Below are 25,022 nucleotides of genomic sequence, written 5' to 3'. Positions count from 1 at the left end.
GGCACGGTCACAGTTTAACTCGCAGCATTTTATTTTTTTTCTTTCTTGGGGAGGTAGAAAATAATAATGTATCTTATAATTGATGGCATTTTAGATTCCATGAACTACAACAGAACAGAGCAGAGGTTTTTGTCTTTAGATGACTAGGGCTATGCAGATACTAGGTCCCACTGATTGCATTACATTTGAAATGTCTCACAGGGGCCTATTCACACTTCACCAAAACTATGCTTGAAACCTTATAGCTCACCACTGCATCTCCCGCCCGTGGCAGGCTGAATAAAACATTCTCAGGGCGACCCGATACCCTGGGCTAGTGAGCTGAATGGAGTCAACAGCATCTGAGTACTTAGATAAGCAGGAGGCATAGGCAGTGGGTTGTGAAATAAGTGGTCTTCATGAAAAATAAGGTTAATTTTGCTCTGGCAGTTACTTAAGAAGGTTGCCATGTCTCTGCTGTCAGATTCTGAAGGGTTGGGAGATTCTTTTCTTTTAGGGTGCTCTCAGATCAGTGTGAAAAGGCAGGCTGGGAGAGCTGTGAAATAATTCACAGTCCTGTTGTGGGCAGGTTGTCAATCACTGTGTGAAGCCTGGCCTGTTATTTTTCTTAATGTTTTAGAGCCCATAGTTATTATTCTATTTCTACTCGAGGGTACCACCTTAAAGATGTAGTCAAGTTCCTTGGCAAAGAGCAGGTGCATAGCGGAGGTCACACTGCCCAGTTTTGGGGTGGTGGTGGAGAAAAAGCACTCCCTCCTGCCCCAAGCCCCGGGCTGGGCGTCTGCAGTAACAGCAGGCTCTCCAGAGAAAAAGCTTCTGCAGAAAAGTGGCTTTTTATGTAAGGTGCACAGTGTTTAGGCTGCACTTTGGTTTTACTCGAGCATCGATCATAAATATTTATCTCAAATGCAAAGAAGAGCTAGAATGCTATAAATATAGAACTGTTTCCAGACATTTCTACTTGAAATGTGTGATAGGTAGGTAGTTCAAATTTACCATGCTCAACAGAATTCTTGATTTCTCTTCTTCGATTTCTCCTCCCTGATGTTCCCAGTCTCAACAAATAGCTCCAAGTAAAAACCTTTGACTCACCCTCAACTCCCCTTACAATCAATATCTAATTCATCAGCTCTGTCTTCATGGTACATCCTGATTCATCTTCAACACAATCACATTAGGATGAGGCACCATCATCTCTTGTCTTGATGATCGGGACAGTCTCTCAGCTAGATGTTCACCCTACCCATCCCTGTCACCCCACACCCCTGTCTGTTCTTCCCACAGCAGTGGAAGTGAGCGAGCCTCTAAAACATAAATCAGACAATGTCCCTTGCTCTTACTCAAAACGCCTCCTATGGCTCCCGCCCACACTGGGATACAGCTTGAGCTCTCTCCCTGACCACACAACCTGGTCCTTGGCTATCTCTTTGACATAACTTTCCATCAGCCTTTCCCCCTTGCTCATGCTGTGATAGCATGGTCCTACCTCAGGGCATTTGCATTTGCTGCTCCCTCAGTCTGGAATGCTGATCTTTGCCTGACTTATTCCCACATGTCATTCCGACCTCTGTCCAAAGGGCACCTCCTCAAAGAAGTCATTCCTGACCACCTTCTTTAAGATCTAGTCACCTTCTCTCCTCTTACCCTGCTTTATGCTTCTTTATGTGCCACTATCTGTCTTATCTGCTACCTGCTTACTGTCTCTCTCCTTTGCTATAATGCAAACTCTGTGACAGCAGGGGCTTCATCACCTGCTTTGTTTCCCACTGTATTTCTAGAGCCTAAACAGTGCCTGGAACAGATTAGTTGCTCAATAAATATTTCCAGTCCACATGAATACTGCATATATGTCTGCATATGTCAGATGCCCATTTATACACATTCTAGACACGCTGAGGCCCGACAAACACCGATCTAGTGTAATCTGCCTTTCAACTTATGCATTCTCACCCAACATGCCTGGCACCCCCAGCTGAGGGCAGCAGCACCCAGTGGTGGCGCTGAGATGGGTGCAGGTCACACGAATGGCTGCCTCTCCTGGGCCCTCCCCTCGCCAAGTAGGTGAAATGTGACTCTGACAACCTTGCCTCACGTGGCTCCTCTCTCTCTTTCTCTCCCCACTCTTCCCTGGGCAGCGACTCGGTCGGCGACTGTTTTAAAGGACCAGCTTTGTAAAGGGCACTGGGGGTGGATACGCAGCTGGGCCCATGAGGTCAGGTCCTCAAAGCGTTGGTGTCTGGTGGGGTTTGGGGTAATAGGATGAACCAAAATAAATATAAGGGCTGTTATAAAGGTCAAGTGTCTTGCCCCAGAGAAAGTAGGGAACCAGAAATTGACTACCGGCTTCTTTGCCAAGCCTGCTTCCCTGTATTTGTAAATGTGTTCTGAATCTCCCTCCCTCCTCCATATTCAAAGCCCAAAACCCTGTGCTTCTTGGTGAAGCGATATGTCGGCTGATGGTCTGATCACAGTATTCACAGTGAGTGAGAAAGACTAACAGGTTTAGCTCTCTCAGGGGCATTTGCGTGTAACCTGGTCTTCTCTGCGGCAGGAGATCAGCGGACAAAATCGTGAGCAAGATTGACATTTAATGAAGCAGAAGATGAAGGAGGCACTGAAGCTTCAGTGATTGTTATTATTACTATGTTCCCTGTTCCCGTCTAGAGGAGTCAACTAACCTAAGGAACCATAGTCAATTAAACATAATTTTGGCATATGAGTACTCTGAGCAAAGAGTAGGTATGCAGCAAATATATGAGAAAGGCATGAAAAACGCTTCTCCATTAGACACAGACTTCAGCGTTTGCTTTTAAAAAATAATTTAGCTTGATGGTCAGTTAATTCAACAAACAAATTTTTCAACTTTTTATAGACCTAGCACGTCCATGATCATACAGTGTTGGCTGGCAGTGTCCGGGGCTAGATTTCCATGCGCTTAGGCATAAGCCCTCTGGTATGAAACTCTATTCAAGTCTCGCCCTCCCCAACCTGTACTTGAGCATCGCTCATCATTTTAGATTTTCTCAGGTGGTTTTGATTTCACATATTCTGACTGGAAGCTTAGAAACAATGGCAAGATCATCCAAACATTTTAAATTCTCTCTCTTCCTTTGTCCGATCAAAACTTCTCTTTTGGGCTGGACTGGTGGTACTAATGGGTTCAATTTCTCATCCTGACCTGCATCTAAGTCATTGACACGTGAATTTCCAGCTCCTCCTGTCACGGGGTGAAATATATACCCTTCTCTCTCAGCTTGATTTTCAGCTGGTCATGCGGTTTCCTTTGGGCAATTGTTAGCAGGTAATGTTAACAAACGGACGCTTGGAGAAGTGCTTGCACACTTTCATTTCCTCTGCCTTTGCCACAGGACACGTCTGATAAGAGCGCGTTATAGGACAGGACATATGGGCAGAGCCACGGTGCCCTATTGTCTGAGCTGAGACCATCCCAGATCAGTTGAGTCTCGTACCCCAACAGACTAGAGCAAACTGCTGGACATGAGGGGGCCCGCTGAGATCAGAAGAAATTTCCCATCGAGCACGGCCTAGATTTCTGACCCGCAGATGCCTGAGCTGAACAGATGCTTATGGCTTTTAGCCACTGCATTTTCAGACAATTTGCTGTGTGGCACCGCTGTGGTCACGGACAATGGATAATGTTTTCCAGAAATCTCAGGAACTTGGAAGCTACCCCTCCACTTGGCTTCTATGAAACAAAAATTGAGTGCTTCCTATTAGCAAGGCATTGTGCAAAATGCTTTGCTAGATTATTTTATTTAATCCAGACCATAGCACTATCTAAAAGATAATGTTATTGTCCAAAATTTAGAGGCAAGGAAATTGAAATGTAGAGGAAGTTAAGTGACTTCCCAAGTGAAACTGTAGGGAATAGGGAATAGGGCTGGGAGTCAAACCCAGGAAGACTGCTCTGTGAGCCTGTGTGCTTGGTGTTTACTCTGCTGGCTTCTTCATCCCACTTTCGCTTCTGCCCACGGGTTCAGAGACCACTGTTATACTCAGGTCCCCTCAACAGGATTCTTGCTGCAGCTAGTATAAACAGCCATCTTCCTCATTAGTCTGGAAGTTTTTTTTCTTCTTTTTTAAATTTAAGTTTTTCCATGGATTGAGTGGATGAGAGAGAGAGAGAGGAAGGGGGAGAGAGAGAGAGAGAGAGAGAGAGAGAGAAAGAAGAAGCACAAACTTGTTGTTCTACTTATTTGCTCCATTTACTTGTATACTTATTAACTGCTTCTCGTATGTGCTTTGACCAGGGATCAAACCTGCAACCTTGGTGCACAGGGACAATGCTTTATCCATTGAGCCACCCAGCCAGGGCAGGTTTTTTTTTTTTTTTCATTTTTGTAAACAGTTTTAGGTATATGATGTCTGAACTTCGTGTCTACAAAAATGAAACTCTCCTGACTCAAGTTTTATTAGTTAAATATTAAAAAATAGGAACTGATAGCCCTGGCCGGGTAGCTCATTCAGTTAGAGTGTGGTCCCCCTATGTCAAGGATCTGGGTTTGATCCTGTCAGGTCACATACAAGAATCAACCAATGAATGCATAAATAAGTGGAACAGCAAATCATTGTTTCTCTCTTTCTCTCAAATCAAGAAGGAAATAAAAGATGACAGGAACCGATATAAAACTAGCATGGAATAATTTGTATTTTGCAGTTAGTTTTTACATTTAAGAAATTATTTTGATTTAGTTACTGTACTTTAGGTATGCTACCACCAGGTGGCGACAGAATGCCAGACATAAAGTCTGCACAGTAAGGAATTTCAGTGTATTCGGAACTTTGAAGTTAACAGCTCTTTTCTTGAGTTCAAAAATAATTTGGGACTGCAGATCTTAACTTAACATACTACATCTCTTTAGTAAAATAGCTAAACTTAAACTCTAAATCAACCTTAAACATCTTTCAAGCAGTTATAAATCCTAAGCTACAAAAATCACCTGCCTCATCTCACTCCTCCCTGGCTTTGAATTCTTTTCATATCGGCTGATTCTAACATTAATCTTATGTACTCATTTGGGTGATGATGTTAACTGTTATGATTTACTGAGTCTTTATTTATTGCCACCGTTTCCCATGACAGCTTATATGTCAGGCTTCAAAATTCTTAAGTTTTTTTCCCCCTAAAACACCCCAAAACTCTCTGACTCCCATTTCACCTAAGAAGGTACAGTCTTATCTTTTCAGTAGGATCTCAGAGAAGATGCAAAGCATTTCTCCATCAGAATAGCATGAAAAGTGTATTTGCATTGTATGGAGAACTTTATTTTTCTTTTTTACACTATAGAATAATCCATTAGAATTCCTCCCCCTCCACGCTCCTAGAAGCACAGCCTCAGTTTACTGCATTTACTGATTTAACCGCAACAGAAATGGATCTCCTTAGCAACAGGCTCTGCTTTAAATATCTCCAAAACAAAGTTTTTAAAGAAACAAAAGTTCTCACGCCCTGTTAGAAATCTGAGCAAAATACAGAATAAAAAAACATTAACTGATTTTATTATAAATTAATGATACTATATAGTTGAAAGGAGCAGTTTTAATGAAAAGGAAATACTGAGCTACTTGAAAAAGCCATCAGAAGTTTCTACTCTTATAGGTCATCAGGCTGAAACTTGGCAGCAGATTCTAGAAAGGTTTACATTTATGGAAAATAAATTGAGAACGGGCGCACCCCTACGCTCTGTGCCACTGCTCTAGCCCCAAGCTCTTTCGGTTCAAGAGCAGAAAGGATGGGGTGACTGCGAGTCAAGGGCTAACGCTATGCAGGCGGGGGGTAAGGACACTAGCAATTCCGTATCTAAGCACAGTCAGAAAACCAAGTGGTCGGGGTAGATGGGAGACCCTCCGGAGTTTCAGCCTGAGTGTGGTTGCACCAAACGGAGGGTCATCCCGGCTCACATTCCTCTGCTCCAGGAGTGGGAGCGTTCCGAGCTCACGGAGCAGCGAGGGTTTTGATCCAGCTGGTGGGAAAAGGGGATGCCTGTTGGGTAGATGGGAGAGGCCAAGGTAGGAGAAAGGGTAGGAGCTGGGAATGGGGAGAGAGGAGCTGAGCAGTGATTGCGCCAGGCCGAGGCCCCGGTCTGCTCACTGAACAGGGTGGTCTGTGTTCTAGCGGGTGGGAACAGAGAGGGAGGGGCAACTGGCAGCTGAGCAGTGAGAGCATGCTCGCCAGAGGCAGGCCACCCCCAGTCCAACGCCGGGGAGGGATCTGGGGAAGAAAGAAAGAAGAAGATGGAGGCAACGTGGAAATAAAACAGGGATAGAAGGGAAAGGCATGAATAATAAAAAGCTCTCATGTGATTTTGCGTCTCACAGGAAACCAGTGAAACCAGCAGGGCGGGTATTATTATCCTCTACTTACAAATGAGAAACTGAGTCCCAGCGTCAGTCCGTGACTTTATAAAGGTCACACATGGAAAGGCAGATAGCAGGTTCAAAATCAAGTGGCCTGGTTCCAAGAAAGAGATGCAAGGAAGGAGGGTGCACATGCGAAGCCCTGATACATGCCATATGTCCTCCTGATTTTATAAACGGGAAGTAAATATTTTTACATAACCAAGGCTCAGCCTTTTAAGGGCCAAACTTAAACAATTTTAGCCACTGCTGAAACGGAATGCATTATACTTGTCCTTGAATACTGGCTGTGCCTTCCCTTCTTGATACATGGGTTAAAATGATGAAAACTGACTCAGTGCATATGGACTTCCAATTCAGGGATACCCTCGGGTTGTAGCAGGCATCCAGATTGTACTGCTGTCATGCCTGACACACTCACGCCTAGAAATAGCTGTAGAGAGGAGCTGGCTGACTCAGCGGCTGCTCCCTTACACTCAGCTCTACCTTATTAGGTGTGTCAGCTCCTGCCCTGCCCACTGCTGCTGACCATGTCATTCCCCTGATTGAAATCCTTTTAATGGATTCCTACTGATTACAGCAGCACTTTTTTGTTTTAAAACCCAGGCTGCACATTAAAATCACCCAGGGAGCTTTTAGAAAACCCTTTAATTCCCAGATACCACCAGTGAATATTTCGATTCTATGGTGGGGGGCCCTAGCCCACAGGGATGAATGATAAGTTGTATGGATGCGGGCTTTTAGTTAAGATGGAGTAGCAGGAATTGGATTTACCCTCCCATGTGACACAATGAAAAACCTAGACAAGATAAATGAAACACTGGTTTTCACGACATTGGGCATGAGGCAATGAAGGACATTAGTCCCTGAGAGATGAGAAACTCACAAAGTAAGCCCTACAATTGCCTTAGTTTATCACCTTGAGATAATTCCCAGGCCATAGGCAGGAAGGAACCCAGGGAGCCTGAAGATGCTCTGAATTCAGAAGATGGAGGTGAAGTCTGGGGATACTAAGTGGCTAAAGCTTTCTGGGCAGAGTCCTCCATAGGAGAACATACTGATAAGCAGTACTGATGTATATAAGGAAACTATCTGAGACCAGATTAAAAAACCCACCTGAAAAGACTAGTGGGAATAGTACTTAGAGTTCAAAGAGGGTTGGTAAGAGTTCACACTATGCAGACTGGGAAGCTTGGGAACTCACAGGCCATTGTTAGAATACTCAGAAGCATCTTGCCTCAGTCGTGTGGAAGTATGAGCCATAGACTGAATGATGCTCTGGTCTTCCCTAACAAATCAGGACCTGACAAACAAAACCTGAAAGGATCAAAGTGTATACAGGGAGCTTCTCTGTGTCCCAGAACAAAGCTCAAGAACATTTATAGGAACACAAAAGTATCCAGCACCCAACAAAGTGAAATTCATAATGTCTGGCATGCAATGATTACCAGGCATGCCAAGAAGAATGTGAAAAATCAATCAATCAGAACCAACTCCAAATGGACACAATGTTAGAATTAGAAGACAAGGGTATTAAAAATAGTTATTATAACCATATTTCATACGTTCAACAAGTTAGAGAAAAGACTGAGCAGTTAGATAGAGACATGGAAAATATAAAAAGGACCTCAGACTAACCACTGGAGATAAAAACTATAGTCTCTGAAATAAAAAAATATTCTGGATGGTAATAATGGCAGATTAGATATTATAAGAAGAAAATGTTAGTGAACTTGAAGACAAAGCAATAGAAATTATCCAAATGAATCACATAGAGAAAAAATATTGGAAAATGAATAGAGCTTTGGTGAACTTTGGTCCAACTTCCAATGGCTTAATATTCATGTGATTGGAGTTTCCTATGGAGAGGAGAAAAAAGTAAGACAGAAAACAATATTTATGAAATAATGACCATGGGGCAACCATTATAGAGGTCTTTCAAAGTTTAAAAAATAGGATTATTATAGGATCCAGCACTCCCATTTCTAGGTATATAGCTAAGATAATAAAAAACAGAATCCCAAGGAGATATTTACACACCCATATTCATTGTAGCATTAGCCATAATAGGCAAGAGATGAAAGCAACCTAGATGTCTATCAACACATGAATGAATAAAGCAAATGTGGTGTATACATACAATGGAATATTATTCAGCCTTAAAAAGAAAGAAATCCTGTCATATGCTACACAGCATGGATGACTTTGAGGACATTTGCTCAGTGATATAAGCTTGTCATAAAAGGACAAATAATGCACAATTCCACTGATGTGAGGTATTTAAAGCAGTCAGACTCTTAGAAACAGAAAGTAGAATGGTGGTGGTCAAAGGCTGGGTGAGGGAAAAGGGGATTGTTCAATGGGCATAGAATTTCAGTTTTGCAAGATGAAAAAGTTCTAGAACTCTGTTGCACAATAACGTTAACACTACTTAATACCATTATACTGCATAGTTAAAATGATTAGCATGACAAATTATATAATATATATATATATATATATATGTATTTTAGTGTGTGTGAGAGAGAGAGGAACAGACAGACAGGAAGGAAGAGAGATGAGAAGCATCAGTTCATCATTGTGGCATCTTAGTTATTCATTGATTGCTTTCTCATATGTGCCTTGACTGGGGGTTCCAGTCAAGCCAGTGACCCTTTGCTCAAGCCAGTGACCTTTGGGCTAAAGCCAGTGACTATAGGGTCATGTCTATGATCCCACACTCAAGCCAGTGACCCCACACTCAATCTGGGGAGCCCACGTTCAAACTGGCAACCTCAGGGTTCCTAACCTGAGTCCTCAGTGTCCCAGTCTGATTCTCTATTCACTGTGCCACCGCCTGGTCAAGCAATATATTTTTGACTGTAATAAAAATAAATCGCAGATGATTACATAACTCTTTGTACATACTAAAAATGATTGAATTGTACACTATAAATTGTATAATTGAAATGTACAATATGTGATAATTCTCAATAAAACTATAAAAACAAGTTAAGGATAATGCACACCAATGAGAGAGAATGAACAGTCTTGTAACTATATGCAATGCAATGTAAATGAAAGGAGGTACATGCAAGAACATTCAGTACAAAAACAAGCAAACTGAGCATCTCTGTTAGAAGTAAGGATGGTAATTGCCTGGGGGATCATGGAAAAACTAGTGACTTAAAGGGGCCCCATGAGTGACCTTTTGGGTGCTGGTAATATTTTATTTCTTGTTTCTTTGCTAGTTACATGTGTGTGGCCTTTTAGTATAAAATCACTAAGCTGTATAGAGTTTTTAATGCATATTATAATTCTATAGAAAATTTTTGAAAAGTTGAAGAGAATAAAAGAAATATAATTATTCCACAGAAAACCAAAAAATTAAAAATAAAGTAAATAGTGACAAAAAAATTTTCCAAGTTGATCAAAACTACAACTTCATAAGAAGCTCAGAAAAGTTCATACACAAGAAACAAAGAAATCTATATCAAGGTATGTCATAATCAAGTTATTCAAAAGCAGTGATAAAGAGAACACCTTAAGTGAAGCCAGAGGAAAATAAAGCAGAAGAGAGGATGGTGGATCAACGTCTATAAAAAACTGACACCCTAGAATTTTATACCCAGCAAAAATATATTATAAAAATGAAGGCAAAATAAAATCTTTTACTAGCAGCCTCACACTATACCAATGTTAAAGGAAGACTTTTAGATAGAAGGAAAACGACAGCAGATGGAAGTAAGGATCTACACAAAGGAATGAAGAGAACCTATGACTTCATGGGTGTGTGGGAGTGAGCTATATAGTTGCACATCATCCTGCACATTTTTGATGGGCCTGTGCTTGGCTTAATGTTCTGATGTCAGTGACTTAAAAATTTTAATAATTGTTGAACAAAGGGCACCATATTTTCATTTTGCATTGGATCCCCAAATTATGAAGAATGAATAATGATCCTGATGAGGAATATTTTGTAGCCATGGGGGTTGGGGGAAAGACTGGAATGCTGAACTGGCTTAGATCTAGGTCAGATGTTCCGACATGGAGTGGGGAAGGGGCGAAGGTGGCTTCTCCAGACGAAATTTTGAATGCTTCAATTTTAATCAGCAGAAGAGCGAATGGAATCTGGGGTAGAGGAACAGACCCATTAAAATAACTTTTTAAGGTAGAAATTTCTACATAATCAGAACACAACTTCCCGTTTTGCACACAAATGTCTATGTTCAGAGGGGTTCAGTCCTTCATTTGTTGCGGAGTGCTCAAGCCTGTCTCCTCAGCCCAAATGCATTGCTTACTTCTATTCTCTGTGTGTGTGTTTTACTAATTGCAATATTAACAAATCACTTTATTTATTTATTTTTTAAGTGAAGTCTTTTATTTTTCTTTTCTTTTTTTGGGGGGGGGTGACATCAATAAATCAGGGTACATATGTTCAAAGAAAGCATGTCCAGGTTATCTTGTCATTCAATTATGTTGCATACCCATCACCCAAAGTCAGTTTGTCCTCTGTCACCTTCTATCTGGTTTTCTTTGTGCCCCTCTCCCTCCCCCCAAATCACTTTAAATGCAAAAAAAGAGCTATCTTCTTTCCGATGAAGATTCAGTTTTTAAGTGTGTTTTATTGTGCTATCATTCTATCACAGTTTAGGTTGAGGCTCCAAAGTTGAGAGCAACATAACAGGTACAGACAGACCTACAAGCTATGCTCAAAGACAGTGGAGTCAATGATGACGGTCCTAGTCAATAACCAGCCTCTAGGGTAGGCCATACATGAAAGGGCTAAGGACACACTGGAGAGTGAGTGTTGACGTGGGAGACGATTGCCCATCTCATACAAGGAAGGGAAAAGGTTTTTTTTTTTTTTCCCCGAAGCATAGGCCAAGTGAGGGCGGCATCAAGAGACTGGCTGGAAGAGTTTGCAGTTTCCATGCAGTGAGGGGGGTGGAGCCCTGAGATACACCTGACGACATCTGAAGCTCGGAGGCGGTGCCGGGCTACGCGGTGCCCGGCTGTACTGAGGGCTTGTGATGAACTAGCTGTACCACATATGAGTGTAAATGAAATGCTTAGAGATAATTTATGGAGTTTGCTTTACACTTGAATACTCCTATCTAGTTATTTAGTTAAAGCCTTTGGCTTTGATTAAAGTTTTTAACATTTGAAGTGTTTACTGATGTAGCTTCCCTGGTGAGGAAAAATGAATACTTTTCTCATTTATTAATGTCCTATTGTGAAGGCATAACCATTTACTTAAAATAATTGGTTTAGAGATGGAATGAGAAGATTTATCCTCCCCACCCTTCCCCTGCAGTTTGTGGATTTATGGATTATTCTTCTTGGTTAGGAGCATAAGTTACCATTGGCCTTTATCCAATATGTACACACAGGCACACACATGCACACTCACATACACAATGCAGAAAAGACTTAGGGAGTAAATCTTATTGCCATTACAGTGCTGAGGGTAGAGTACATACGAGTGCCAGTTTATAACGCTGACCATAAAGCAAAAACATCAAAGCAACTAATGAGTCTAAATTTGATACTGATAGGACTATATTTCTATAGCACTTATGCAAATCAAGTCACACAATTACAGATTTAATGCAACAGGAGGATGTTTCCTTTGAAAATTTCTCAGTACCTCTCCAAGTGATTAATTAGATTATCACAATATTTCCACTGGAAAGGTGGAAATTAAATCAACAACATTGCGAAGGAAAAGAGAAGAAATCTGACAGTCCTAAACAAAAGAGTGAGAATTTCAGCAGCTATTAGGCAAGGAGCAGAAGATCTAAGTAATTTACTGTTGCAAAATAAGTTCGAATGATTTTCATGGAACGCACGGATATCACATCTTAATTATTTTATTTGTTTCTACCCCAAAGTATTTAAAACACAATCACTGCAGTTAGATTTTTACAGCTATTTTTGTACTGACGAGCAGAGATTCAAGAATGCAGTGAAGCCTGAACTTTATTTCGTTCAGTCAATGTATATGTTTACCTTCAATACTATGGGAGATGATAAGCCTAAACTAGAATTATTTCCTTGGTAAATCCACGGAGAAGAAATTAACGGTATGTTTGTTCTACACTGAGATTCACAGATTAATGAATTGGACAGCGTTTAAATTTATTTGGTCTTACCAAAAGTCCCATAGTGGGTACACAGCGGTAAAATAAATTTACACTGTTTTTCATAATTGCAATATGGTTTTCATCTAGAAAGTGGATAGTTTTGTGAGATTTAATAATTATCCATACATATTTTATGGAGGAAATATGTAGCCCTTTTATCTAAAATTTCCCCCACGCAGGGCTGTTGAGCTTGTCAACAGCAGTAGAAACTGTTGTGCAAATTTAGTAACACCACATGCAAGGCCTGCAAATGCTTCTGATTTAAAAACATTGATGTACTTATGCACTGTTAACTCGTCTTCAATTCCCTTAACGAGCCCTTGCAGAGGACTATCATCAAGCTAGAGTTTCATCCAGCTAGCATTTGCAGAGGGGAAAATCTGCCTGACAATCTCTCCTAACATACAGTGTGTCTGTAAAGTCATGGTGCACTTTTGACCGGTCACAGGAAAGCAACAAAAGATGATAGAAATGTGAAATCTGCACCAAATAAAAGGAAAACCCTCCCAGTTTCTGTAGGATGATGTGGCAGCATGTGCGGATGCGCAGATGATGACGTAACACTGTATATACAGTGGAGCAGCCCACGGCCATGCCAGTAGAGATGTGGATGGTACAGAGGAAAGTTCAGTGTGTTCTGTAGCTTGCTAAATTTGAATCTGTGACCAAAGGGCAACGTGAATATCAGTGCGTTTATAATGAAGCGCCACCACATAGGAATAACATTACCCGGTGGGATAAGCAGTTGAAGGAAACCGGCAGTTTGGTGGAGAAACCCCGTTCTGGTAGGCCATCAGTCAGTGACGAGTCTGTAGAGGCTATACGGGATAGCTACCTAAGGGGCCCTAAAAAATCTGTGCGTGAGCCCACATCAAACTACACTGAATAGGTATGAAACTGGGAGAGTTTTCCTTTTATTTGGTGCAGATTTCACATTTCTATCCTCTTTTGTTGCTTTCCTGTGACCGATCAAAAGTGCACCATGACTTTATGGACACACTGTATTAATATTTGAATACTAAAATATCAAGGCAAAATGATGTTAATGATGTTATTAATGACAATTGCAGACACAGGGACAAAATAGAGAGGCAGACAGAACATCGGTTTCTGAATATAAAGCGCGGCTTAGGGAATAAAGGGAGCAAGGATTGGCTTAGCTGTCATCCTCTTTGTCTAGACACACACGGGCCTGTTGAATGGGCAATCCCCGATGTCTTCACAGTTCCCCCATGCTTTATTTCCCCTGCTGACAATGCTGGTATTAAGATACGAGGTTTCTACCGCTCTCCTTCACCCCTATACTTGTGCAGCTTTGTAACTAAAATTCTTATTAGATTACTCAAATAACCTTGTTTTTCAAAGGAGATAATGTACTCCACCAATAGGAAGCTCTTTGGACACTTTTTGAAAGATTACAATTTCAAACTGTGCACTTTTGTGTGTGTGTGTGTTTTTTTACAGAGCCAGAGAGAGAGCCAGAGAGAGGGATAGACAGTAATAGACAGACAGGAACGGAGAGATGAGAAGCATCAATCATTAGTTTCTCATTGCACGTTGGACACCTTAGTTGTTCATTGGTTGCTTTCTCATATGTGCCTTGACCGCGGGCCTTCAGCAGACTGAGTAACCCCTTGCTCAAGCCAGCGACCTTGGGTTCAAGCTGGTGAGCTTTTGTTCAAACCAGATGAGCCCACGCTCAAGCTGGCAACCCTGGGGTCTCGAACCTAGGTCCTCTGCATCCCATTCTGATGCTCTATCCACTGCGCCACCGCCTGGTCAGGCGTATGTGTACTTTTTTAAAGTCACAGCTTTGTATGGTTTTTATTTTATCATGAAAATACTTTGAATAAATTTACTACACTCACCAAGACTGTACTGTGTCAGGCATCAAGTGTAACCCCATGTGGAACTGGAGGCTTAATCAGCACTACTGAGTGATGCTGACGTTCCTTTCACTCATACAGGGGGTCCTCGGGCTACGACAGTCCCGACATACGACGTTCACTCCCATAAAAACTTAAAACAACGAAGGTGAGTGTTTTGGCTTACACTGCGAGCACTGCACTGACAGACTGTGTGGGTGAACCGGCTTGGCTGCCCGTGGTGGGAGAATGCTCAGTAACTCGGTGTATGAGTGAGGGAGCTGGCACCCCCCAGCACACTTACCTACGCCATGTTGGACAGTTAAAGTACAAGTGTTCCGTGTGTGTTAGGCTAGGGTGTGTTTCGACTTACACCAAAATCCAGGTTACGTCACTGTCGTAGGAACGGAACTGTGTCATAACCCAAGGACCCCCTGTACCAACAGCCAGCCCCCGCTTCACCTGCTGCTTCCTGCCCCTCCTCCGGGGGACTGCTGTATCAAAGACAGTCAGCGCTTGCACTTCAGTTGACACAGAACAACAGTTATTGGAGCCATGCCGTTTCCTTGAAACTAGCCGGTCATTATCAAAATTCAGGATTTGTATTTATTTTCCTACTAAGTGTTGCTCTAGCTCAAGGTGACTGCATATTCACTGTAGGCAAGAAAACACAAATTATGGCTTAATATAGAATTACTGGGCCCATATACTATGTTACCGTATGTTGGTTAGATAAGTTTGTAAAATATGATTTTTATGTTTGCTCGCTTATAGTTTGCATTAGGGGCTGGGCAGCACCAGGCATATGTGGTCTGTGAAATCGCAAATTACCTTCCTGCTTGGGAAGGGCCATTGTTTTGCTAATATTTGCTGGAGGAGAGGTTTTTTGTGCCAAAAAGTTTTGAAAAGAGAAGAAACAGAAAAAAGCCATGTTCGCAGAGTGAGAGAGCAGAGAGAATGCAGAGTGCTGAAGAAGAAGCCAGTTTTGCAGAGAGAGAAGGAGAAGGAGAAGGAGAAGGAGAAGGAGAGAGAAGCCATGTTGGCAGGAAGGAGAAGGTGTGCAGATGGAAACCAGAGCTGAGGGGCTTTGGCAGCCCTACTGAGGCTTGTGGGGGCCTTTGATTCTAGGAGAAACTGGAGAAGATTCTCCTGGTTGTGGAACTGGAGACTGTGTCAGGGCTTTGAGAGTCACTGAAAGAGAGGGAAGAGGTCTTCCCTGTGTGTTTGCTCATCAGCTGGTGTGAGACTTTAATAAAGGGATGGCCCACCATTTTTTGGGTCCATTGTTCTTTACTGTCTGAATCCAATGGGAACCTGCATGTGTATGGCCACATGGCAGCAGCCTCTGGCCCCACACCTTATATTTGGATACCTTCCTTCATTGGTTGGGATAAAGAAAAGTCTTGACTTTGAGACCAGTCAAAAACTTTGTAAACCAGAAGGTACACACATATTGTGCCTTTCTTTCTTTTAAAAACTGACTTGATTTGGGGTGGTGAACACACAATACAGGTATAGATGATGTGTTGTAAAATTGTGCGCCTGAAACTTGTATAATTCTGTTAACCAGTGTCACCCTAATAAATTCAATGAAAAGAAAAATAAAAGAATTACCATATGCAAAAATAAATTTCAGGTGAACTATACACCTAAATGTGAAAGATAAACAATAAAACTTTTAGAAGATTAAAATAGATAAATAAATAAACAAATAAATACCCAATAACCACAGACCATCAAATGAACAGCTCTTACAGCAGCTCTAATGGACACAAACATCCTGTTCTCTGACTTATAAGGATGAAGGTACAGATTAGTTTTTGTCCATAACAAATATATCCACTGAGTTAAATGACTTGCAAAGCCTCCTCTTCAAGAGTGTGATCTTGCCTGTAAAGATGTCACAAGGAACTTGACATTTTACCAGTTTAAGGACAGTAAATTAACTAAATAAGGGAAGAGGTTGGTGTGAGATGCAGAGGTTGCAATCCAGGCCAGAGGGATCGGGCCTCAAGGTCTAAAACACAGTGACTCTGCTTTCCAATTCTGAGACAATGTTTGTGACTGGCACTTCTGCTCTCCAGAGTAAAGCCAGACTGCATTATAGCAAACATGGCTAAAGGGAAAACCTTTAAGGAACCACTGGAGCAAGAAAAGGCTATCTTGTCTCAACTCAAGGCTAGCTGGCCTGCGAGTGGTGGTGGTGAGTCAGTCCCTGAGCCCTGGCTGTAAACCTTCTGGTATCCCTGACCATACAGCTGTCCCCAAGGCCCGGCCACAGGGACTGAACAGGGATCTGTAGGCTGGTGCCCACAGCCTTCGGGAAGGTGTGGGTCTAAAGCAGCAGTCTCAGCATTTGGATTTTGAGAGAATACAGTCTTACTCCAATGATACTTGCTTCAGACATTTTGTAACAGAGTTTTATTGGAATTCATCTTTTTCAATGAGGAATTGCTGCTAATGCCAGTCGGGTGACAGACTCATGTGCTATCTATCATATTTGTTCTTCAGTGGGGAGCAATAAAGCAGTATTATTCTGAAGATGTCACAGAGAGATATTTGTCAATTCTATCACTGGCTGGAATGCAACCCAATCGGCAGCGTGCTTGTTTGATCTATGGAAGGTACCCCTTTAACAAATGGCCAAGAGTAGCAGTAAGATGAGCATCGACTTCTCAGTGGGCAGCTGACATCTGCTTGAGGCGATCAAAGAGCAACACGCTTCAGCTAGTTCCATCGCCCCACAGAGTAAAGGCAATCAGAGGCTTCTAGACAGTAAGTCCCTTCTGAAATAGCAATCGCCTTTGTGAGGGGACCAGCACGGAACGCTAAGAGCGGATGGTGGCAAAATAGAAGCCAAGAATTCACCCATTGAAAGTGTTTTGTAGATTAATGAACAGTTTTAAGGAGATGTTGCAGAAAAGGTATTACTTTTTTTTTTTTTTTTTCCTGAAGCTGGAAACGGGGAGAGACAGTCAGACAGACTCCCGCATGCGCCCGACCGGGATCCACCCGGCACGCCCACCAGGGGCGAAGCTCTGCCCACCAGGGGGTGATGCTCTGCCCCTCTGGGGCGTAGCTCTGCCGCGACCAGAGCCACTCTAGCGCCTGGGGCAGAGGCCAAGGAGCCATCCCCAGCGCCGGGCCATCTTTGCTCCAATGGAGCCTTGGCTGTGGGAGGGGAAGAGAGAGACAGAGAGGAAGGAGTGGGGGGGGGGGGGTGGAGAAGCAAATGTGTGCTTCTCCTATGTGCCCTGGCTGGGAATCGAACCCGGGTCCCCCACACGCCAGGCCGACGCTCTACCGCTGAGCCAACCGGCCAGGGTGAAAAGGTATTACTTTTAAGACAGATATTTAAGATCAAATAGTAATTAGTTACTGCTAACGACCATTGCTTCAGATAACGAATGACGGGTTATGTAGAGACTGGGCTTGGAGATGAAGGAGAGAACAGGGTGCTTCTGAGCTAGCAGGGATTGACCTGCCTTACCTTTCAGCTTATGAATACTGTTTTAGTGATTAGTATATAGAACCAAGATCTAAGAAATTCTCCAAAAGATTAGATGATCCCTCGCTCACTTTTAACAAGAAACCTTTGTGATGCCAACTATAAGGCAAAGACATGATCATTACATATTATCTTTTCATTAGGAACAGAGGAGCAGGCAAAGTGAAATGAGAAAAGTGTCAGTTACAAAATTGTGTGCATTGAGTTGATCTCTTTGGACTTGAACACATGACAACATACATTGACCTGTTTTTTATAGAGAATCTGTACTGTGTGTATGAATAAAACAGAGGTGAGATTAGATAGAAGCTGTGGAAAATAAAATTTTGGACATCACAGCAGCCTATTTAGTAAGAACTAAAGCAGCCTCTTTAAGTATAGGGTCTGTCTATGCAATTAATGAGTAGAGAAAAGGAAACAGAGCAGACAACTAAGAATGATAACGTACATCTTTAGCTATGAATATGAACAAAGATCAAAATAGAGCCAATTTTTTTTTTTATCACATCCATACCCTAAAGCGACAAAATTTCCTAAACTATAAAATCCAAAAGTGCTTGGCAGGAATTTTTAGGTAATGCAAAAACACTCTGAGAGTCCTTTCAGTCCCCCAGCCCCAAACTTCAAAGGACAGTGACCGTGGAGCTTGATGGAGCCATGGAGCCAAGAGAGACATAAATGAAAACAGAAAGCATATCTGTAAATCCCCGGATGTCCAAACACAAAGAGAAAAAAATGATCCATTTTCTATACGAATTTCATTTATCAAGAGTTGAATGACAACGGTGTTCTTAAGAGACCAACTTACATTAATAAGTTCAACTTCCCAGATCTTTTTCAATAGGTCCATTGATGTGTAGCCATTAATCAGAAAGGCTTTGGTGTAGTCACCTAGTTCAATGGAATCCAGCCACTCCGCGACAGAGGTGGGGTGGTAGCCATCATGGCCAATGGGTCTCATCTGTAATTAAGAAATGTGAATTAGGATTAATTTAATCTGTACACCTTGTGTTCCAAAAGCAGAATGCATCTTGCCACTTGGAACTTTATCTCATATGAAGCAAGAGATCTTTCTGGATAAGGAAATGAGAAAAAAATAAAACACTTCATGCACAATTCTAATTCATTAATAATTTTCACACTGAATTTGTTTTCAAAAACACACCCAATTCTTTTCTTTTTTTCCAATTTAGCTTCTACATCAAGACTGTATTTGAGAGAACTAAATATGTCAAACTTCTGTTATAGACACTATTGGCATTCTGTGGGATGGAATGAAAAACGATGTCAGTCAAGCAGTGTGAAATTCAATGCCAAAGGCACAAGGGACTGCACTCCCAAACTAGTATATGATAAGTCTCATATGCACAACATCAAAGGATGCGAAAACACTGCATGATTTGACTTAAACAGCCAAGGGAATTTATCCTTATGCAAGACATGTATTGTAGGTCGTGCAAACACGCTGGAGAAACACACTGCTGTGTTAAGCCAGTAATGCAAGGCTTTTAGCTTGTTTCAAGACCATGTGTTCTGCATCGACTCCACAGTACGTTAGTCATGAATAGAGAACTTGCTGGCAGCCAAGTTCCTATTTTTTGTCAGCTATATACGGATTTTTATTTTATTTTATTTTATTTTTTTTACTTTAGGAGAACAAAGACGTGTGATAGCAACATAATGTTTCTGAGTTTAAATTGGAGTGTGAAATTAATTTAAGCAAGAGAAACTTCAGGGTTTAAAATTCTGTATGAATTATTCTGGTCCTTTTAGCTTTTATTTGAAATGTTAGTTGAATTGGTGGCTCTTGTTTATTGAAGGAACTCGCTTCTAAGGCTTGTGCTGCTTTGCAAGCCGCACTGTGTGACTCCCACTTCCGTTATTAAGGACGTTTGGTCCCCCGTCAGTCTGATGTGATCCTTCAGTGAAATTCATGGTGGGGACAGCAACACAGGGCACAATACAAAATAGTTTTCCTCTTCCTTCAGATTTGAGGAGATAAATATTAATGGAAATCTATATGATCCTGATTTGTGAGCAGAGAAGAGATTAGCCTGGGCGTCAGGGATTCAAATTTTAATCTTAACCATGTAGGCTTTCTGTCACTATGTGGTGTTCTGATTTTTAAGATTCTCCCTACACCTTCATTTTAAAGTTACTTTTTCTCCTTTCCTCTTCTCCCATTGTCTCACTCCCCAGTCCTCTATTTTAAAGTTACAGTGTCATTTACTACTTGCATGAGAGTCTAAACAGCTTTTGCATATCACTTTTACATTGACTAACCCATTTTAGCTACTCATTCAATGTTTGTTCACGTAACACTGTGTTCAGTGTTTATTATACAGTAACTACAAATATAAATAACAACTCAGGGTTTGCAAAATAAAGTTTAGTGGCATTCCCAAATTACCAGGTGCTATGTGTGTGTAAAACTTGGGGAATAGGACTCAAAGCAGAGGCTCAAAGGTAGGAAGTACCTTCAGACTCTATAGAAAGGTACAAAAATATGGGGCTCAGTGCATTCTCCAGGACTTAGTAAGAGGTGGTTGAACCTACTTTGCTAACGAGCAATCAGCCCAGCCCCCCAAACTCCCTGTCTGTCCCAGCTGACATAAGGAAATATCTGGTGAAAGAGAAGGAAGGAAGGAAAACTCCCTGGAGTTGAAATGAACAGCTGGCAGGGAGGTCTTGCTGTTAGCCTTTCCAGAACCTGACCATCCCAGCATTGGATTCTGGAGACAGACTTAAGGAGTCCTGATGAATCCAACTGGGGCAGGGTCAGAGATCTCATACCAGAGAACTTGCAGTGAGGTTCCCATAGGTCATCCCAAGTGACACATCACTCCTTTGGGAGAGCAGTCAGTGTCCACTTTCTGCAGAGAGGTTGTTGATGGTCTGTTAGCCAAAGAGCAGGGGTCAGAATACCCACCAGAGCTCTGCAAAGCAAGCCTAAAAGAGTATAAACATGTTTGCCTTCCTACCAATCCCTGCTTCTTGCCCAGTGCCAGGGATTTTAGAGTAAAAAGAGAGAGGTGCTAGTTCCCCAGGGAAAGCCTAAACTTGGGTGTGGGGGCAATGAAGATAAAACTGGAGGCTTCAACTGATTGGCACTGAACTCTCAATATTTCACATGACTGAAAAGTTATTGCGTATGTTTGAGATAATATTAACAATTAATTGAGAGAATAAATTGAGTCTAATTAATGGTAAGATTAGAAAAAAAATCACATCAGTGTCTTCTGCAATGCAGACTGCTCAGTAATCTGATTACTTCCACGAGGCAAGTTCTCCAAGGCTGTCCTTAAGGAGGTGAGAGGGAGGGAAGCATTTGCTGGAACTGTGAGAGACAGGTGCAGGACAGAGAGCGAGGAAGAGAACCTGGAAATGGGTATGCTGATAGGTACAGGGCCAGCTCTCATCCACATACTTGGTTTTATTCAGGGCCTATTCTGACGAATGTTGTAGAAAGAGTAGAGAACAAAACAGTTACAGTCTCTCCCGCATGGAAATTATAACTCTTAATTAAAAAACATATAAACAGATGACCAGTAAATTATAAAAGCTCTGCATACCTGAAGAGAGGAAACCATGAGAGCCGTATGAAGTTACAGAATTAACTCAACACGTATTTAATGATATGCAGAATGATTACTGTGCTACACAATTCCTTCCAAAGCAGTTCTCCCATCTGCTTCTTCATTTCTGTGCCTACTGTCACTACCCTGTTTAGGTTCTCATTAGCATTTACAAAAGCGAATGCAATAGCCTTCCACCTGGCCTCCCACCTCTGGGCCAGCTTGTATCTTGCTGCTCCATCAGTCTTCCAAAATCCAGGCTCTGAAGTCAAACTTTGCACAGAAAGCTAGAGTGGTTCCTCTTTGATAAAAGCCCAAATGTCTTACTCAGATGGTTGTGATCGGGCATAGACTCATCTTTTTAGCCTAATCTCACACTACCCTGCTATGTGTAGCCTAAGACACACGATCAGACACATGTATATCTAAACCCCATGTTAAGTGACTAGCTGTTCCATGAACATGAACTGTGCAAGGCACATTTACGGTATATCTTTGCTAATCTCATTTTCCATGTCTGGAATGCTTTTGCCTTTCTTTCCAAAATATTTCCCCAGGACTGGATTTCCCCCTTTTCTGCTGTAGGACACAAATTTCCCATCATTTGTAGGCTATCTCACATAGATGTCTTATAGCTGTTACCAACACAAGTCAAAAGCAAATTCATCTCCTTCAGCTCACAAACTGGCCCTCCCTCCGTGGTTCCCATCTCAGTTAATGAGGAGCCATCCCGCCATTGACCACACGGAAGCTTAGGAGTCGTCTTATGTTCCTCTTTCCATTTTACCATCATATTTAATTAGGCCAATTAGTCTTACCAATTTGATATCCAAAATATCTCTCAATTCAGTTCTCTCCTTCAAAAACGGACTTTGGATTCTGACAATAGTGTCTACCTTCAAGTGTTGTAAGAATTCTATGATATAAGGTATGCATCAATATTGCCTAGCAGAGTGCTTTGAATATATTAGGACTTCAATAGCTTTTAGTTCTCTTCTCTCTCCACTGCTTTAAATTAGATCCATGCTTATTTTAAAATAATGAATCCTCTTGCTGCTAGTCTTTCAAGTTCTAACCCAAACTCTTCTTTCCTCTCCCATCCTTTCCTCCTTCCCTCATTCCCTTCGTCTTCCATCTTGTCTTAGAAAAGGTTTATGTCTATTCACTTCTCTATGTTCCTCCTCCCCCAGCTAACAGTTTTTCAGAAATATACCTAACAAGGTCACTCAAGTAGACTGAGTGGTTCTCAATTCTCTGCTTTCTTCTCATATTAGAAGTATGCCTCTCACTCTTTGTCAAGGTATCTGCATTGTATCCCATGGGTGGCTGGAGTAAGTTCTCCACCTCGTTGATGTTGGCCATGTACTTGCTTGGCCAAGGGAACAAGTGGAAGTGTCAGTATGGCACATGTAGATGAGGCCTCTGTGCCCCCATGATCTACTCATCCTTTTGTATTCTTAGGCTCTACCACAAGAATAGTAAGTTCTGAGTAGCTGCATAACTGCTGGTCCTAGGAGAAAGATGAAGACTTGAGGGCAAACTTAAATCTGATCCAAAGCTTGGCATCTACCCCAGTTCAATGAAGACCAGGTAAGTTCAGCTTAAATTACCTGAACCACAGCTGACGCATGGACCCATGAGTAAGAAAAATAAATAAATGTGCATATATATATTTTGTTGCTGTAAACCACTGAAATTTTGATATGTAGGGGAAAACTGACTAATAGAGTCGCTCCTTGCTTTTAAACCCTTTGACCCAGTTCTCCAGAGAAACACAACCAATGGGACACACACACCTATGTATCAATGTATCTATCTATGTACAGATGTATCTAGACTTATTTTAAGAAATTTGCTCATACAGTTGTGGGGTCTGGCAAGTCTGCCATCTGCAGGGAAGGCTGGTAGGTTGGAGACCCAGAGAAGGACTGATGTTGTAGCTCAAGTCTAAGGGCGGTCTGGAGGCAGAATGCCCCTTTCTTCGGAGAGCCTCAGCTGTTTTATTTTAAAGTCTTCAACTGGTTGGATGAGGTTCACCTACATTATGGAGGTTAAACTGCTTTATTCAAAGTCTACTTGATATAAATGTTAATTTCATCTTAATAAAAAAAACCTTCACAGCAACATCAAGATTAGTGTGTGACCAAATAGCAGTGTATTGTGGTCTAGCCAGGTAGACACAGAAAATAATCCAAACCCTTCAATTTATGAATCCATTGGCAAAAGCATTTCCAGAGAAAGACTAGAGATGGTAATCTTAGTTAAAGTTGACATCCTCCCCAAGCTATCTATCATTTAGTAAACATCTACATATTGCATCCTTACTAATCCTAAACTAAGCAATTCTTTATTTGAATTCAGTATGATTGTTGGGGCACAATTCATTGCATAGCTAGTGTACCTCCATACCTTTGCTCATGGCATTCCCTCTGCTGGGAATGCTATTTCCCCTGTTCTACTGTTGAAATTCTATCCATTTCTTAAAAGATTTTATTTAAATATTACTTCTTTTGTGAAGCCTTCTTCAATGCTACCTTCACACCTAACTCAAAGTTAATCATACCTTCTGCTAGATTTCTGTAGCATTTTGCATATCATCCTATTCTAGCAACATGAAAGTCAGCTTTTTATTATAGAGATGTGAGTATCTATCTTCATTAGACTGTCAGCCCCTGGGTGAAGAAGAAAATTCTTAGAATCTTTGTAGCCTCTTAGGTGCCCAGCAAAGCATCTCACACATAGGAGTCATTTGCCAAATGTTTATTAAGTTAAGTGATTCAATAAACATACTAAGATAAAGTGAGAAATTAATTTTAGCAGCATAGCATCTATTCTGGGGGGTGATTTGTGTTTTATACAACAGATTATGAAAATAGGGTCTATTTTAATGGCCTCACATTAATGTTTACAACTGAGTAAAACTATTACAAAGCAAGAACCAATTCCAGGTAGAACGTTGCATTATCAAATGCACTGGAGGCCCTGGCCGGTTGGCTCAGTGGTAGAGCATCGCCCTGGCATGTGGAAGTCCCAGGTTCGATTTTCGGCCAGGGCACACAGGAGAGGCGCCCATCTGCTTCTCCACCCTTCCCCCTTTCCTTCCTTTCTCTCTATCTCTCTCTTCCTCTCCTGCAGCCAAGGCTCCGTTGAAGCAAAGTTGGCCCGGGCACTGAGGATGGCTCCATGGCCTCCACCTCAGGTGCTAGAATGGCTCTGGTCACAGTAGAGCAAGGCCCCAGATGGGCAGAGCATCGCCTTCTGGTGGGCATGCTGGGTGGGTCCCAGTCGGGCGCATGCGGGAGTCTGTCTGTTTGCCTCCTCCCGCTTCTCACTTCGCAAAGATACCACACAAACAAACAAATGCAGTGGGCACTGTTTCCACAGTCCAGCAGTCTTGACTCTGATGGGCAAGTTACTTTCCCTCTCTAAGCTTCAGTGTTTTCATCTGTAAAACGAAGGTTTTGGACCCATGATCTAAGAGTTCCTTTATGATTCTTCAATCTTTTATAATTCTATACTTTCTATATTATTATCAAATTAGTGTCAGGTTGATTAATAAAGTAAAAAAAAT

At 41.8% G+C, this 25,022-nt stretch overlaps 1 protein-coding gene across 7 annotated transcripts in view; it reads right to left on the bottom strand.

Annotated features, from left to right (window-relative positions):
* Positions 1 to 25,022, bottom strand: part of ANKS1B (ankyrin repeat and sterile alpha motif domain containing 1B) — a 1,043,795-nt gene that overhangs the window by 278,667 nt on the left and 740,106 nt on the right. For all 7 annotated transcript variants that reach the window (XM_066357188.1, XM_066357179.1, XM_066357202.1 and 4 more), the window contains one exon: positions 18,685 to 18,837. In XM_066357188.1, the coding sequence (XP_066213285.1) occupies positions 18,685 to 18,837 (153 nt within the window). The remainder of the gene's footprint in view (positions 1 to 18,684; positions 18,838 to 25,022) is intronic.

Source organism: Saccopteryx leptura, chromosome 1 (assembly GCF_036850995.1).
Source record: "Saccopteryx leptura isolate mSacLep1 chromosome 1, mSacLep1_pri_phased_curated, whole genome shotgun sequence".
NCBI lineage: Eukaryota > Metazoa > Chordata > Mammalia > Chiroptera > Emballonuridae > Saccopteryx > Saccopteryx leptura.
This window is presented reverse-complemented; position numbering and strand designations above follow the sequence as displayed.